Below are 18,906 nucleotides of genomic sequence, written 5' to 3' on the forward strand. Positions count from 1 at the left end.
CTATACCTCTCTACACTGACCTACACCTCTCTACTCTGCGCCACACCTCTCTACTCTGTGCCATACCTCTCTACACTGCTCTACACCTCTCTACACTGCGCTATACCTCTCTACACTGCTCTACACCTCTCTACACTGCGCCTCACCTCTCTACTCTGCGCCATACCTCTCTACTCTGCGCCATACCTCTCTACTCTGCGCCATACCTCTCTACACTGCTCTACACCTCTCTACACTGCGCTATACCTCTCTACACTGCGCTATACCTCTCTACACTTCTCTATACCTCTCTACTCTGCTCTATACCTCTCTACTCTGTGCCATACCTCTCTACACTGCTCTACACCGCGCTATACCTCTCTACACTGCGCCACACCTCTCTACTCTGCGCCATACCTCTCTACACTGCGCTATACCTCTCTACACTTCTCTATACCTCTTACACCTCTCTACTCTGCGCCATACCTCTCTACACTTCTCTATACCTCTCTACATCTCTCCATACCATACTGCACTCTCCATACTGACTTCCCCACACTGCTTTACCCGCACTGCTCCCCCCATACTGCACTCTCCATACTGCGCTCCCCACACTGCTCTCCCCATATCGTGTTCCTCATACTGCGCTCCCCACACTGCGCTCCCCATACCGCATTCCCCAAGCTGCACTCCTCATACTGCGCTCCCCATACTGTACTCTCCACACTGCTCTCCCCATAATGCGCTCCTCATATCGTGTTCCTCATACTGCGCTCCCCACACTGCTCTCCCCACACTGCGCTCCCCACACTGTGCTCCCTACACTGCGCTCCCCACACTGCGCTCCCCACACTACTCTCCCCACACTGCTCTCCCCATAATGCGCTCCCCATATCGTGTTCCTCATACTGCGCTCCCCACACTGCTCTCCCCACACTGCGCTCCCCACACTGCTCTCCCCACACTGCGCTCCCCACACTGCTCTCCCCACACTGCGCTCCCCACACTGCGCTCCCCACACTGCTCTCCCCATAATGCGCTCCCCATATCGTGTTCCTCATACTGCGCTCCCCACACTGCGCTCCCCACACTGCGCTCCCCACACTGCGCTCCTCATATTTTATTTATTTTTATTTATTTCAGGTACTTATATAGCGCCGTCAATTTACGCAGCGCTTTACATATACATTGTACATTCACATCAGTCCCTGCCCTCAAGGAGCTTACAATCTAAGGTCCCTAACTCACATACATACACAGTAGGGACAATTTTTTTTTTTTTATACAGCATCCAATTAACCTACCACCATGTCTTTGGAGTGTGGGAGGAAACCGGAGTACCTGGAGAAAACCCACGCAGGCACAGGGAGAACATGCAAACTCCAGGCAGGTAGTGTCGTGGTTGGGATTTGAACCAGCGACCCTCTTGCTGCTAGGTGAAAGTGCTAACCACTACACCACTGTGCCTGTGCGCTCCCCACACTGCGCTCCTCATACTGCACTCCTCATACTGCACTCCTCATACTGCGCTCCTCACACTGCGCTCCTCATACTGCACTCCTCATACTGCGCTCCTCACACTGCGCTCCCCACACTGCACTCCCCACACTGCGCTCCCAACACTGCACTCCTCATACTGCGCTCCTCATACTGCACTCCTCATACTGCGCTCCTCACACTGCGCTCCCAACACTGCACTCCTCATACTGCGCTCCCCACACTGCACTCCCATGCAATGCCCCCTCCTCTCTGCTCTCCCCCTCTCTCGGTTTTGTTTGGAGTTTTGGTTTCCTTCTTTCCTTCCTCTCCTGAAGAGTTTTCTATCCCAACGACCCGGGCCTCCTGCCAGGGCTTGGCGGTGGCGCGGTCGGCGGTATTACGGATTCCGCGTCCGTTATCTCTCTGGAAGAGTTTATTTCCAGCAGCTCTGATAACTCCTGAGGAGGCGCTAAGCTGTTTATCAGCTGAGTGCAGGAGGCGGCGGGGAGGGGGAGGGGGGGGAGTTGGGCGGCTGGTCTTTGTAGTGTGCCCTGGGAATGTGCGCGGTCTGGTACCGACTTCAGATAAGGGGCCACCTGACTCAACTCCACAGGAACACTCACTGCAGGGAGGGGCCACATAGGGTGGGGGGACTACAAGTCCCAGCAAGACTTATCACACTTGCTGTGATCTTAGCTTTATATACAGCATATCAGAAACATAGAACATTTGCTTTTTTTTTTTTTTTTAAACATTTGCTTTTTTTTAAACATTTGCTTTTTTACCTTTTTTGAGTATAGACTTATGTTTATCCCAAGCAAGTGTAGGGATTACTGGAGCGGCTGTTTTCTGGGGTCCCCTTCCCTGCCCCCACAACTCTCCAAGCAGTGCCACACTCTCCAATAGAACTGAGCCCAAGGATGGATATTTATTGCAATTAGGGTTTTTTTTTCAGCGGGAAAGCACACCTCCCAACTTTTTGCGATGGAAACCAGGGACACCTATTAGCAAAATTATGTAGGCATAGGACACACCCCTGCCACGCCCCCTTAGGCTCAATTCACACCTACGCATGTTGCTTTTGAGTGTTTCTGTAATGCTTATTGCTGTGCTTTCCACGTTTTTTTTACCGCGATTTTCCTGCGATTTGCGTTTTTTAACCTTTTCACCCCTGGAAGGTTTTACCCCCTTAATGACCAGACCATTTTTTGCAATTCAGCACTGCGTTATTTTAACTGACAATTGCGCGGCCGTGTGAAGCTGTACCCAAATAAAATTGACGTCCTTTTTTTCCCATAAATAGAGCTTTTTTTTTTTGGTGGTATTTGATCACCTCTGCGATTTTAATTTTTCAAAAATTAAACAAAAAAAAGACCGACAATTTAAAAAAAATATTAATATTTTTAACTTTCTGCTATAAAACATATCCAATAAAAAAAAATAAAAAAATCGAATTTCTTCATCAATTTAGGCCAATATATATTCTGCTACATATTTTTAGTAAAAAAAAAAAAAAAAAAATCCCAATAAGCAAATATTGATCGGTTTGCGCAAAAGTCATTGCATCTACAAACTAGGGGAAATATTTATGGCATTTTTATTTTTTATTAGTAAAGTGAGGTCCGGAGGAGAAAATGGACAAAGGGGCGGCATGACTTAGGGAGGAAACAGGGACAGGGAAGGGTCAGCTAGGTCAGAGGGGTTGCAAGGGGAGTAGTCCTTTCCTGATTGGAGGAAAAGGCTGGATGGGCTGGGAGCAGATGTTAGGGGCAAAGCAGATAGGGGGCTTTGGGTTCAGTCCAAAGAATTCAGAAGAGGTAACTTCTCTCCCACCCGCCCTTATGTTAAGGGTTGCTGAGGAGTACGGGTTGTGGTTGAGTTTATACAAAAAAAAAAGAGAGAAAATTACAGAAAAAACAAACATGATTATGTATGTTGCGCGTTTTGTCACAGCAGTTGGCGGGTCAGGGGGGCTTTGGGGGGTCAGTGATTACTTACATTTTACCTAATGGTGGGGGCCCATCTAGGGTATGGTGCCCCCCACTTGGTTTGTTGTTCTCCCAGGAGCTAGGTCCCCTTGGGGGGAAAAATGGGAAGTATGTGTGAGGACATGGATGATGACAGTTAAAATTGTGATTAAAAAAGCAAAGGAATCCGCGTTTTGGATAAGAGACTGAAACTTAGAAACTTGGCTGCAGCCCACTTCAAAAATACAACCCTGGAGGGGGTTATATCAAATGTGTGTGTACTTACTTGAGAACTTACTTTTAGAATCCCACCCTACATATCTTTCACACACCTTTTATTGGCAGCGCCAATCACTTCTCCCTTTTTACACACACAGTTAAAATTGTGCCTTAACCCCCCCCTGGCGGTATTCCGAGTGTGGCTCGGGGGTTAACTTTCAGTACCAAAAGCAGTAACCCCAAGCCACACTTGGGATTACCCCAGAATCCAACTCACCTTCCCTGCGATCCCCCGCTGTCCTCCCCGCCATCCTCCCCTGCCGTCCTCCCCGCTGTCCTCCCCGCCGCCCTCCCCGCCGCCCTCCCCTGCCGTCCTCCCTGCCATCCTCCCCACTGTCCTCCCCTGCCGTCCTCCCCGCCGTCCTCCCCGCCGTCCTCCCCTGCCATCCTCCCTGCCGCCCCCCCCCCTGCCGTCCTCCCCGCCGTCCTCCCCTGCCGTCCTCCCCGCCATCCTCCCCTGCCGTCCTCCCCGCCGTCCTCCCCTGCCGGCCTAACTTTCAGTACCAAAAGCAGTAACCCCAAGCCACACTTGGAATTACCCCAGAATCCAACTCACCTTCCCTGCGATCCCCCGCTGTCCTCCCCGCCATCCTCCCCTGCCGTCCTCCCCGCTGTCCTCCCCGCCGCCCTCCCCTGCCGTCCTCCCTGCCATCCTCCCCACCGTCCTCCCCGCCGTCCTCCCCGCCGTCCTCCCCTGCCATCCTCCCTGCCGCCCCCCCCCCCTGCCGTCCTCCCCGCCGTCCTCCCCTGCTGTCCTCCCCGCCATTCTCCCCTGCCGTCCTCCCCACCGTCCTCCCCTGCCGGCCTAACTTTCAGTACCAAAAGCAGTAACCCCAAGCCACACTTGGAATTACCCCAGAATCCAACTCACCTTCCCTGCGATCCCCCGCTGTCCTCCCCGCCATCCTCCCCGCCATCCTCCCCTGCCGTCCTCCCCGCTGTCCCCCCCTGCTGTCCTCCCCGCCGCCCTCCCCTGCCGTCCTCCCTGCCATCCTCCCCACCGTCCTCCCCTGCCGTCCTCCCCGCCGTCCTCCCCGCCGTCCTCCCTGCCATCCTCCCTGCCGCCCCCCCCCCCCCTGCCGTCCTCCCCGCCGTCCTCCCCTGCCGTCCTCCCCGCCATCCTCCCCTGCCGTCCTCCCCGCCGTCCTCCCCTGCCGGCCTAACTTTCAGTACCAAAAGCAGTAACCCCAAGCCACACTTGGAATTACCCCAGAATCCAACTCACCTTCCCTGCGATCCCCCGCTGTCCTCCCCTGCCATCCTCCCCACTGTCCTCCCCGCCGTCCTCCCCTGCCGTCCTCCCCGCCGTCCTCCTCTGCCATCCTCCCCGCCGTCCTCCCCTGCCGTCCTCCCTGCCGTCCTCCCCCGCTGTCCTCCCCGCTGTCCTCCCCGCCGCCCTCCCCTGCCGTCCTCCCCGCCGTCCTCCTCTGCTGTCCTCCCCGCCATCCTCCCTGCCGTCCTCCTCTGCCGTCCTCCCCGCCATCCTCCCCTGCCGTCCTCCCCGCCGTCCTCCCCAATGTCCTTACACTCTCTTGCCGCTCTGTGCTCGACGGATGCCGGCACTTGTCTTCCGGAACCCTCCCTGTGAGCGTTGCGACGCAGGGGGGGTGGAACCGGCGGAAAATTCAAAAATGAAAATACACCAAATGAGATGATAGAAAGCTGTGATCCTAACGGATTACACTGTATTATCCCATCTCACCACAGGATTTCAGGATGGCTCTGTCCCACGAAACAACGTACCTGTACATCCTTCCGCAGGACCGCTAGCGGGGGTTGCATGCATGCCGCCGGAGGCATGCTCACGTGCTGATTCGCCACAGGGGGACCGATCAGCTGGTCTGGTGCCCGCAATGTCCACCAGGCACCCGCGATCGCTCCCAGAGAGGCAGAACGGCAGGGTGCCGTTGCAAACACAGCACACCGCTGTTCTGTCAGTAATGGACACAGGGATCCTGTGTTCCTCCTATTTAAGAACACAAGTCTCTGTGTTAATCCAGTAAATACATCCCCCACACGGTTAGAAAACACGCCCTAGGCACACATTTAACTCTTTGATTGCCCCTGATGTTAACCCCTTCCCTGCCAGTGTCATTATTACAGTAACAGTGCATATTTATAGCACTGATTACTGTAGTAATGTCACTGGTACCCCCAAAAGTGTCAAAAAATGTCAGTTAGGGGTCCGATCTGTCCGCCGCAATGTCGCAGTCCTGCTAAAGATAAAATTGACATAAATATTTCCCCTAGTTTGTAGATGCGATAACTTTTGCGCAAACCAATCAAAATACGCTTATTGGAATTTTTTTCACCAAAAATAAGTAGCAGAATACAAATCGGCCTATTTTGCCATTCGGCACTGCGTTACTTTAACGGACAATTGCGCGGTCGTGCGACGCTGTACCCAAACAAAAAAAATTACATCTTTTTTTTTTCCCCACAAAAAAGAGCTTTCTTTTGGTGGCATTTGATCACCTGTGCGATTTTTATTTTTTGTGTTGTAAACAAATTCTGAAAAAAAAACAATATTTTTCCCATTCTGCTATATAACATTCCCAAAACAAAAAAATTATAAATCAAAATTTTTAACATTTTAGGCCAATTTTGTTTTCTGCTTCATATTTTTGGTAAAAAAAAAAAAAATCGCAATAAGCGTATTTTGATTGGTTTGCGCAAAAGTTATCACGTCTATTAACCACTTAACGCAAACTGACGTAGACCTACGTCGGCCGACTTTAAGTGGTTGTACCGGGATGATCCCTCTAGCTTGAGGCATCATCCCAGGACCGCTGTTTAGAGCCAGCGGTCGAGTTTCCGGTGGCAATGACCGATGCGCCTCGGGAGCCGCTCGATAGTTACCCTGGCGAGCGGGAGGGGACGTCGCCCCCTCCCGCCGCCTTCCGCGGCTCTGCCCAGGTCCCCTGTCCCACTGGGAGAGACCCGAGCACCCAGCCGACACGTCTGCCGGCTGGATGGAGTCCCGATCTAAGCCAGATGCAGCTTCGATCGGGTCTCCGATGACGTAACCCGGAGGTGGCGTCCATGACGTCACGTCTGGGTTACTCGGCTTCTAAAGGTGGCAGATTCAAAAAATGGCTGTATTCAAAAATGCTGTTTTCGGCGTTTTGAATACATGGAAGTGCAGTGGAGGGGTTTGGGGTCTATTAGACCCTCGATCCCTCCATAAAGTGTACCTGTCACTGCATATTGCTGTCACAAGGGATGTTTACATTGCTTGTGACAGCAATAAACGTGATCAGATTTTTTTTTTGTTTTTTTTAAACCTATGTTAAAATTAAAAAAATAAAATAAAATAAATAGGAAAGAAATAAATAAATACATTTTAGCCGCCCCCGTGAGCTCGCGCACGAAAGAAAACGTATTTGGAAGTCGCGCTGCAAATAAAATCACTGTTCAAACCACACATGTGAGGTATCGCTGCGATCACCAGAGCGTGAACAATAATTTAAAAAAAGAGCTACACTCTAACTCTAAACTGGTAACCGTTAAAATATTTTAAAGTTTCGCCTATGGAGATTTTTATTGACCGTAGCTTGTCGCCATTCCACGGGTGTGCGCAAATTTTAAACTGTAACATGTTGGGTATCTATTTACTCAGTCTGACATCATCTTTCGCAATATCCAAAAAAATGGTCTAACTTCACTGTTTTGTTTTTTTTAAAATGCAGTGAAATGTGATTTTCCAGACTTTTTAAAAAAAAAAAAAAAGGCGTTTGAAAGACCGCTGTGCAAATACCGCGTGAAAAAAATATTGCAATGACCGACATTTTATTCTCCAGAGTCTTTGCAAAAAAATATATATATAATGTTTGGGGGTTCTAAATAGTTTTCTAGCAAGAAATACTGAAACAAAAAGTGTCAAAAATAGGCTCAGTCTTGAAGTGGTTAACTACAGGAAAGATTTAAGTAATTTTTTATTTTTATTTTTTTTTACTAGTAATGGCAGCGATCTGCGATTTTTTGCTGGACTGCGACATTTCAGCGGACAGATCGGACCCCTAACTGACATTTTTGACACTTTTGGGGGGACCAGTGACATTACTACAGTAATCAGTGCTAAAAATATGCACTGTTACTGTAATAATGACACTGGCAGGGAAGGGGTTAACAGTATAGATTATCAAGGGGTTAAATGTGTACCTAGGGGAGTGATTCTAACTGTGGGGGGGGGTGTGGCTTCTGAGATGACCATAGAGACCTGTGTTCCTAAACAGAAGGATCACAGGCGCTCTACAATCATTCCAGGGAGAAGAACGGTCGTATGTGTTTACAACAGCTGACCGTTCTTCTCTCTCAGCGGGGAGCGATTGCGGATGTCATGCAGCAATCGGAGCCGCCTGACACACTCGTCGGCTTCCCCACTGGCGATTGGGGGCGGGAGCGCGCCGCTAGCGGCACGGGCTCACCCCCCTAGCTGCTCTCAGGCGAGCGACGTAGGTCTACGTCGTTTCGCCTGCCTGAGCCACCCTGCCGCAGTAAAAAGGCGGCGGGTGGTTGGGAACTGGTTAAGGGGGTAAAACCTTCCAGTCCATAACTGGTTAAATATATCACCATCTACAATCCATAATCTCATCCAAGGATTCCGAGAATCTGGGGCACGAGGGGCAGCGTCCCCACTTTTTTGCAATTGGGGTTGTAGCTACTTTCCAAAAAAAAAATCAAACCGGATGCCACTTAATAAATATTGATCGAGAAGCAGGACAATTACTCTTCACAAACCAGTTCAACGTTTCGTTCCCACCATCTGCAAAGACAGAAGTTTCTCCTCGCCCTGCGCCACCACCTGCCGCCAATCACTTGTCACCCGCAGTGCGGCCGGAGCCAAGAGACGAGCAATCTGCCCGCAGCTATTTTTGGCCCGTCCAAAAATACCACTTTGTCATGTTTTCGGCATTTTCCGCTGGCACGGCTCGAGCCTCGGTCTGCCAACATTTTGTCACATTTTTAGAAAAGGGAAAATTTTGTCTTTTCCTAATGAAATTCTTTGGGACCCTAAACTGCTTATCGCTGGGAATAGAAAATCCAGATTTACTTCCTTCAAAATCATTAAATCTGACCGCCGGCTTTTCCTTCAGTCTTGCCCAGTTCCGACTCTTCTGGACTGAAATGGCTTGCTCCAATTTCACTGCACACTGTGGGCTTCTCACAATGTGTATTACAAGCTACAGCAAGCCAGATAGAGCATGCCTCATTTCCTGGCTGGGGGACGTCCAGCATCATCTAGTCTTTCCTCCCCATTCTGACTGTTCCTGGTCCATCCCGTTCATTTATTGGATTTCAGTTCTTTCAATCATGGAGGTTTAGCATCACATGTAGATTATACCTAGGGCAGGGCCGGATCTAGCCTGTCTGATGTGGGGGTGCAGTAAAAAATATCAGGGGGCAGAGGATAGGGTTAACAATATGTAGGGAAGTGTACAGGGGGTATTCGTCAGCAGGAAGGAGGAGGACTGGCTTCACCACTGGCAGGGCAGAGAAGAGGGATCACCACTGGCAGGGCAGAGGACAGGGGTCATCACTGGCAGGGCAGAGCACAGGGCTCACCACTAGCAGGGCAGAGGACAGGGGTCACCACTAGCAGGGCAGAGGACAGGGGTCACCACTGGCAGGGCAGAGGACAGGGTCACCACTAGCATAGCAGAGGACAGGGGTCACCACTGGCAGGGCATAGGACAAGGGTCACCACTGGCAGGGCAGAGGGCAAGGGTCACCACTGGCAGGGCATAGGACAAGGGTCACCACTGGCAGGGCAGAGGACAAGGGTCACCACTGGCAGGGCAGAGGACAGGGGTCATCACTGGCAGGGCAGAGGACAGGGTCACCACTGGCAGGGAATAAGACAGGGGTCAACACTGGCAGGGGATTGGACAAGGGTCACCACTGGCAGGGCAGAGGACAGGGGTCACCACTGGCAGGGCAGAAGACAGGGGTCATCACTGGCAGGGCAGAGGACAGGGGTCACCACTGGCAGGGCAGAGGACAGGGGTCACCACTGGCAGGGCAGAGGACAGGGTCATCACTGGCAGGGCAGAGAACAGGGGTCACGACTGGCAGGGCGGAGGACAGGGGTCACCACTGGCAGGGAATAAGACAGGGGTCAACACTGGCAGGGCATAGGACAGGGGTCACCACTGGCAGGGCAGAGGACAGGGGTCACCACTGGCAGGGCAGAGGACATGGGTCACCACTGGCAGGGCAGAGGATAGGGGTCACCACTGGCAGGGCAGAGGACAGGTTTCACAGCTGGCAGGGCAGAGGACAGAGGGTACCACTAGCAGAGCAGAGCACAGGGGTCACCACTAGCAGGGCAGAGGACAGGGGTCACCACTAGCATAGAAGAGGACAGGGGTCACCACTGGCAGGGCAGAGGACAGGGGTCACCACTAGCAGGGCAGAGGACAGGGGTCACCACTAGCATAGAAGAGGACAGGGGTCACCACTGGCAGGGCAGAGGACAGGGGTCACCACTAGCAGGGCAGAGGACAGGGGTCACCACTGGCAGGGCAGAGGACAGGGTCATCACTGGCAGGGCAGAGAACAGGGGTCACGACTGGCAGGGCGGAGGACAGGGGTCACCACTGGCAGGGAATAAGACAGGGGTCAACACTGGCAGGGCAGAGGACATGGGTCACCACTGGCAGGGCAAAGGACAGGGGTCACCACTGGCAGGGCAGAGGACATGGGTCACCACTGGCAGGGCAGAGGATAGGGGTCACCACTGGCAGGGCAGAGGACAGGGGTCACCACTAGCATAGCAGAGGACAGGGGTCACCACTGGCAGGGCAGAGGACAGGGGTCACCACTAGCAGGGCAGAGGACTGGGATCACCACTGGCAGGGCAGAGGACAGGGGTCACCACTAGCAGGGCAGAGGACAGGGGTCACTACTAGCAGGGCAGAGGACAGGGGTCACCACTAGCAGGGCAGAGGACAGGGCTCACCGCTGTCAGGGCAGAGGACAGGAGTTACCGCTGTCAGGGCAGAGGACAGGGGTCACCATTAGCAGGGCAGAGGACAGGGGTCACCATTGGCAGGGCAGAGGACAGGGGTCACCACTGGCAGGTCAGAGGACAGGAGTCACCATCCACTGGCAGAGCAGAGGATGGGGGTCACCCCTGGCAGGGCACAGGACAGGGGTCACCACTGGAAGGGCAGAGAACAGGGGTCACCACTGGCAGCACAGAGGACAGGGGTCACTACTGGCAGGGTCCAGCCACGCTGGTGGCTCCCAGCATATCCTGTAGACTGGTCGGGTCAGCCAAACTCAGCTCCGAACTCCGGCCGCCCTTGCCATCTTAACAGAGCCCAAAGTCCCTATTGACTGCTGGACCCATGTGCGCAAAAGCTGCAACGCAGCCAAGTCTTGCGAGATTCCCATTTTCCCCGTGTCCCCTCCTCCTTTGTCTGCCCAATCCAGTCTGCAAGCTGACCTAGGCAGGAGACAGGGGTCCCTACTGGCACGGCAGAGGACATGGTTTACCGCTGGCAGGGCAGAGGATGGGGGTTACCGCTGGCAGCGCAGAGGACATGGTTTATCGCTGGCAGAGGACAGGGGTCACCACCGGCAGGGCAGAGGACAGGGGTCACCACTGGCAGGGCATAGGACAGGGGTCACCACTGGCAGGGGACAGGGGTCACCGATGGCAGGGTAGAGGACAGCGGTCACCACTGGCAGGGCAGAGGACAGGGATTACCGCTGGCAGAGCATAGGATAGGGGTCACCACTGGCAGGGGACAGGGGTCACCGATGGCAGGGTAGAGGACAGGGTTTACCACTGGCAGAGCAGAGGACAGGGGTCACCACTGGCAGGGCAGAGGACACAGCAAGGAAGCATGGGTTATATGTTGTAAGTGTTGTCCTGATTATGTTCTCTTACACTTTTGCTCTGGTTTTTTTTTCTCTTTATATATATATTTATTTATTTATTATTGTTATTATTATGATACATTTTTTTTTTAGAGCAAAAAGTGATTTTTGCAACTTGTTGTAATACAGTGTTGATATTAACCCTTTCCCACCCAAGAAGCCTTTTGGCATCTGCCACTGCACTTTGCAGAGTGTTGGCGGAGCAGATGGAGGTGGTGGGTGTCGTGTCTTTTCTAAAAGATGTTCCAATAATGACTCTGTGTTCTCATGTTTACAGCTGCGGAAGATTCCAGCAGTGGAACAAATATTGCGATGATAGTGGGTGAGTTAATGTGTCCTAATAGAACAAGTAGTGCCTAAGATGTTATTCTGGCTCTGTTACAAGTCTAATATTGGGCTCCGGAAAGATGGAGCACACAAAAATACATAAATAAATAAATAAATAAATAAATAAAGAAATAATTAGATATCAGATTTAGAAGGTTACTCCATTTTTGTTGGAAAAGAAAATCAAATATAATATATTATAATAAATGTAATATAATATAATATATTATAATATAATATAATATAATACATATAATATAATATATATAATATAATTTAATATAATATAATAATAAATATATTATAACATAGTGTAATATAATAAAAATAATCTAATAAAATGTAAAAAAAAAAAATATATATATATATAATATGTAATATACAATTGCTACAAAATCATATTGTAATTAAATGTTATTTAAAAATGACTTTTCCTTTTCCTTTTCAATGTGCAGCCGCTGTAATTTTCTGTGAAATGCAATATGGCCACCTGGATGGTGTTCTGTACACAGATGGTATACAGAACCCCCCCAGATATCTAATATAATATAATATAATATAATGTAATATAATGTAATTAATATAATTTAATATATTATAAATTATAATATAATGCAATATAATATATTATTAAATATAATATTATAATAAATATAATATAATAAATATAATATAATATACTATTATAATAATAAATATATTATAACATAGTGTAATATAATAAAAATAATCTAATAAAATGTAAAAAGATATATATATATATATATATATATATATATATATATATATATATATATATATATATATATATATATATATATATATATATATATATATATATATATATGTATATATAATATGTCATATAAAATTGCTACAAAATCACATTGTAATTAAATGTTATTTAAAAATGACTTTTACTTTTTAAGCTGCAGCTGCTGTAATTTTCTGTGAAATGCAATATGGCCACCTGGAGGTGTTCTGTACACAGATGGTATACAGACCCCCCCAGATATGTAATTTCCTGCTTGTGTGACTGGCTCACTGATTTTCCCAGAAGTCTGCACTAAAATACATGTCAGATTTTGGGCATCCCCTGCAACAAAAATGTCATTTTTGGTGAGTTACTCCCAATAGGAACACGTCTAAAGGGATAGAGACAGTGCCACTTTCCTCAATCGAGCCCTGCAGGTGCAGCAGCTGATTGATATATATATATAGTCACTCCCATTCACTTTGCCATTGGACACAGAGAAACAAACAGCTATTTCCTCAGAATAACAAAAGGTAGGAATCTGCAATGAAGTTTATTACAATCCCTGCAATGTACAGAGATCACCCAGAGGGAATTTTTTTGTTTGTTTTTCAACCAAAGTGGAGTTACTCCTTAAATTGAGAAATTCCATTTCTCTGACCATTCCTGCATACCTTCTGATCATTTCAGAACCAGGCGGGATAGAATGGAAATGAAATGTGGTTCAAAATTGTGTAATTTTTTTATTGATTAACCACTTGCCGACTGCCCACCGCAGATATACTGCGGCAGGCTGGCTCGGCTGCACGAATCGCCGTATCTGTATGGCGATTCCCGGGAGTGATCCTGGGGGTGCCGGGCACCCGCGATCGCTCCCCGTGGAGAGAGAGCAGCAGTATGCTGTTGTAAACACAGCAGATCGTTGTTCTCTCTGGAATGAACACAGAGCTCCTGTGATCCTCTCATTTAGTAACAGAGGTCTCTGTGTTGATTCCACAAGCCCACCCCCCCCCCACACAGTTAGAAAACACCCCCTAGGCATACACTTAACCCTTTGATCGCCCCTGAGTTAACCCATTCCCTGCCAGTGTCATTAGTACAGTAACAGTATATTTTTAGCACTGATTACTGTAGTAATGTCACTGGTACCGCCAAAAATGTCAGTTAGGGGTCCGACCTGTCCGCCGCAATGTCGCAGTCCCGCTAAAAATAGCAGATAGCCGCCATTACTAGTAAAAAACAATAAATAAATAAAAATGACATAAATCTTTCCCCTAGTTTGTAGATGCGATAACTTTTGCAAAAAACAATCAAAATACGCTTATTGGGATTTTGTTTACCAAAAATATGTAGCAGAATACAAACTAGCCTAAAATAATGAAAAAAAAAATAGATTTTTACATTTTCTGTTTATTGAGAATGGTATATAGCAGAGTGTGGGAAAATAGTGTTTTTTTTTTTTTTTTCAGAATTGTTGCTTTTTTTTTGTTTATAGCGCAAAAAAATAAAAATCGCCACCATTACTAGTAAAAAAAAAAGAATAAAATAAATAAAAATTACATAAATCTTTCCACTTTTTTAGTAAAGTTCAAGACTGCACTCCATGAAAGTCATCCTATTATTATTATTATTATTATTATTATTATTATTATTATACAATCATCCTATTAGATTTAATCAAAGTAGCTGACTTTGCACAGTACAGTACCTACAGTAAGCCACGCCCCCTTTGCCACGGCTCACCCAAGCTGGGCTTATTTGTATACAAATAGTCCAATCAGGGTGCAATGCGTTGGGCCCTTCCGACAAGGTTCACCCCCATCGGGCTTATTTGTATACAGATAACCCAATTGGGGTGAAACGCATCAAGGCTTAGAGCAGGGACTGTGTAGATGTCAGCTACTTTAAATAAATCCCATGGGAGGACTTTCATGGAGTGCGGTCTTCTACTTTATCACCCACTTTAGATTAAACCTACTTTAATCTGGAAATATGAGTCGTGCTTATCGACGATTGAGTTACCTGCCGCTTTCTCTCATCAGGTATCGTTGTTGCTGTTGTGATCGCGGTCCTTGTGGTCCTCCTCGTCGTGGTGCTTCGTTACAAGTGCAGACACAAGGGGACATATTTCACCAACGAGGCCAAAGGCACGGAATTCGCCGAGAGCGCCGACGCCGCCCTGAAAAATGACCCGTCGGTGCAGGAGTCCATAGACGAGTCAAAGAAAGAATATTTTATCTGAGAGGGCGGAGAATCGTCTCTCCAGCCCCTCGCCGTGTTTACATTGGGGAAACACTACCGCGTTCTACGACAGAGGAACTCCATCAAAGCCCCGTTAATCAGAGCGGGGCCCATTGTGTCTCAGGGGAACACCACTAACATGCTGGATTATATACTAAAAAAAAAAAAGAAAGTTCTCGGCGTGATGCCGCGAGGCTGATGACGTCATGGCGTTTGTATTGAGACTTCCAGGAATGACGGCTGAGGAATTAGCAAAGCTTTTGTATCTTGGATTGCGTTTTTTGGATGCATTTGAATGATAATCTCCATTCCTTCAAGCAGCATTTCTCAACATTTTCAACACAGAGGAACCCTTGAAATAACTTTCCGGTCTCGGGGGAACCCCTGCTAAAAATGACTCTATCTACAATTCATGGTGCATTCGTGTGATAGTCAGTGGGAGGAATGGTCCTTACACTTGTGGTCATTGGGAAGAATTCCCACCTTACAGATATCCAAAAAGATCAATGGTGTCAGCGGGAACTTATCTGAGAGGCAGAAATTGTTCATGGCTCAAGGAACCCCCGGCAACCTCAGGAGGAACCCCTAGGAACCTCTGGAGGAACTCTGGTTGAGAAACCCTGCCTTAAAGGAATAAACACCATCATGAAGGCCTGATGATTGTATTGCAGTCCGTCCCATCATCACTTCTCCACCCTCTCCTTAAATATGTTAGTTGCTCATTATGAGGCTGAAACATGCAACCTCAGGAGGAACCCCTAGGAACCTCAGGAGGAACCCCTTAGGAACCTCAGGAGGAACCCCTAGGAACCTCAGGAGGAACCCCTAGGAACCTCTGGAGGAACCCCTAGGAACCTCAGGAGGAACCCCTAGGAACCTCAGGAGGAACCCCTAGGAACCTCTGGAGGAACCCCTAGGAACCTCAGGAGGAACCCCTAGGAACCTCTGGAGGAACCCTGGTTGAGAAACCCTGCCTTAAAGGAACAAACGTGATCATGAAGGCTTGATGATTGTATTGCAGTCCGTTACATCATCACTTCTTCACCGTCTCCTTAAATATGTTAGTTGTTCATTATTAGGCTGAAACATAATGTGTACTAAAGGACATTATTTAAAACGTACAAATTTTATTTCAATAGTTAAAAAAAAAAAAAATCAACCAAAAATTAATAATAAACAGACATACAACATAATTAAAATCAATTGTTTGCTGTGTACATTATTTGAAAAATTCATATATATATATATATATATATATATATATATATATATACTCATATATATTCACTGCTGTAATGATGTATAGTACAGTAAACCCCCCTCCATTGCGGGGGTTACGTTCCGGACCCAGCCGTGAAAAGTGAAATTCCGCGAAATAGAAAAACCCTATTAAAATACATTGTAGGCATGTTTTTTTTTACTGTCACTGTACGTGTAAAAGCATTTTAAGGTCTTTAAACACACTTTTAAAACAATAGAAACTAATTTAAACACATAAAAGATACTTAGAGACAGAGCAAGAGCTATGGAAAACACAAAAATATTTCATTTTTAATGATTTATATAGTAAAATAACATTACAAAAAAAAACGCGAATTACCGGGACCGCAAAAACTGAACCGCGATGGAGCGGGGGATTACTGAATATGAATAATTTTTTAGACGTACATATAAAATGTATTTAGCGTTGTAATTTTTTATATCTTATATGTATGTTTTTTATTTTAGAAGTAGCTTAAAATCTATCCCCTGAGGAAACCGTTCTGGTGAAACATGTCGGGATTGCTACTCCATGACATTACTGCAAATATATATATATATATATAGATATAGATAATATATCTATATATTAGATATCTATCTATCTATATATATATATATATATATATATATATATATATATATATATATGTATATGTATATATATATATATATATATATATATATATATGTATATATATATATATATGTATATATATATATATATATATATATATATATATATATATATATATATATATATACATATACATATACACAGATATAGATATAGATATAGATATATATATATATATATATATATATATATATATATATATATATATATATATATATATATACTGTATATATATGAATTTTTCTAATAACTAACACAGCAAACAATTGATTCTAATTATGTTGTATGTCTGTTTGTTATTAATTTTTGGTTGATTCTTTTTTAACTATTGAAATAAAATTTGTACGTTTTTCAATAATGTTCTGATGTTCTAATCACCGGCACCTTAAAAATCCCCAAATTTTGTTCTTCCCCTTCCAGGGTTGATATTTCTTGTCCGCTTGTATTGGGATGTGGTGCCTTTGAGTCACTCTCCAGACAACTCTCTTTCTTGCATGATGTGCACTAAAGTCTCAGCCCATTATTGTCACCAGTATACAAGGGTGTGGTAACCTACACCAACCAATCAGCTGTCATTATTTCATCTGAGGGGTTGCTATAGGTCAGTACTAATTCACTGCTGTTCTTTACACCAGCTTGTTAAAGATTGTTGTATGTAATTGTTACATTGTTTTTTCTTGCTTTTTTTTTTTTTTTAGTTTGAGTTTTTTTTTTTTTTTACCTAGGTGGATGCAGCATCCGCCCCCCGCTAGCTCTAAGACTGAGAACCAAACGCCGCCAATCTCTCAGTTCTCAGAGCTCCGTGAGCAAAGATCTGGTAACTGTAAGGCAGTGCCGGGACAAGGTCATCCAGTTGTGAAAGGCGAAAAATGCCAGGGTAAAAAATGCCAAACTGCGCTCCCCCACCTTCCCTTAGGGTTAGGGTCAAGGCGCCCCCATCCCTGCAATAAACCATTACGCCCCAGGCAGCCGCTCCTCCTGCCCACTCCTTGTCCAGGCCCTGCTGTCAGGTACCGCTGTCTGCTGTGCCCCCCCCTGCTCACTGGAGCGCTGGCCTATGGAGGGGGCGGGAGCGACTGGCTGAGGCTCTCAGCAGCTTGCTGAGAGGCTAAACCAAGTGCCGGTCCAGGGTTGTGGGCAGATCCTGACCTAATTGTCGCTATCTTGCCCAAGCATGGACTGGCTCTGTGATGGCAGCCGACAGCGGGGCTTCAGTCTGCTGTCAGCTGAAAACAGGTCACAGGAGTGCAGAAGGAACTGCACTCCTGAACAGTTTTTTTTTTTTTTAATTATTACTTACCTAGGTGGATGCAGCATCTGTCCCCCGCCAGCTCTAAGACTGAAAACCAAGCGCTTAAACACCGCCAATCTCTCGGTTCTCAGAGCTCCGTGAGCAGAGAGCTGGTGACTGTCAGGCAGTGCCGGGACAAGGTCATCCAGCGCCCAAGGCAAAGATGGCAAACTGCACCCCCCCCTTCCCTCAGGGTTAGGGTCAAGGCACCCCCATCCCTGCAATAAACCATTGCACCCAGGAGAGCAGCAACTCCTGCCCACTCCTTGTCCAGGCCCTGCTGTCAGGAACCGCTGTCTGCTCTGCCCCCCCCTGCTCACTGGAGCGCTGGCCTATGGAGGGGGCGGGAGCGGCTGGCTCAGGCTCTCAGCAGCTTGCTGAGAGGCTAAACCAGGTGCCTGTCCAGGGATGTGGGCAGATGCTGACCTAATTGTTGCGATCTTGCCCCAGCTTGGACTGGCTCTGTGATGGCAGCCGACAGCGGCGCTTCAGTCTGCTGTCAGCTGGAAACAGAAAGAAGGAACTGCACTCCTGTGATCCACAGGAAAAGTACAGTCAAACAAGCTTTGGCTGTACTTCTCCCTTAAATCTATGGCTTGGTTCACATCTACTGGTGGAACCAAACACAGGCACATCTTGCATCTTCCCACTTGTTGTATATTTAAAAATATGATCTTCTAATTCCTGGGCTACCTCAGGAGTACACAGGAGTAACCCACATATCGCACAGATGCCCCATAGGGAGACTTATCAGTACAGTATTGAAAAGAATAAATCTGAAGTATAGAGCAGGGGTGCTCAAGCT

General features: G+C 47.3%; 1 protein-coding gene across 1 annotated transcript in view; it reads left to right on the forward strand.

Moving 5' to 3' along the window:
- The window catches only part of GYPC (glycophorin C (Gerbich blood group)), a gene marked incomplete at its 5' end in the record, with an annotated part of 36,872 nt that extends 21,798 nt beyond the window's left edge, over positions 1-15,074 (forward strand). The window contains 2 exon segments of the mRNA XM_082260511.1: positions 11,869-11,913; positions 14,715-15,074. Coding sequence (XP_082116637.1) covers positions 11,869-11,913; positions 14,715-14,914 — 245 coding nt within the window. The 3' untranslated portion in view covers positions 14,915-15,074.
- Between the last annotated feature and the right edge of the window lie 3,832 nt (positions 15,075-18,906).

This window comes from Pelophylax lessonae, assembly GCF_965119305.1.
Source record: "Pelophylax lessonae genome assembly, chromosome: 6".
Taxonomy (NCBI): Eukaryota; Metazoa; Chordata; class Amphibia; order Anura; family Ranidae; genus Pelophylax; species Pelophylax lessonae.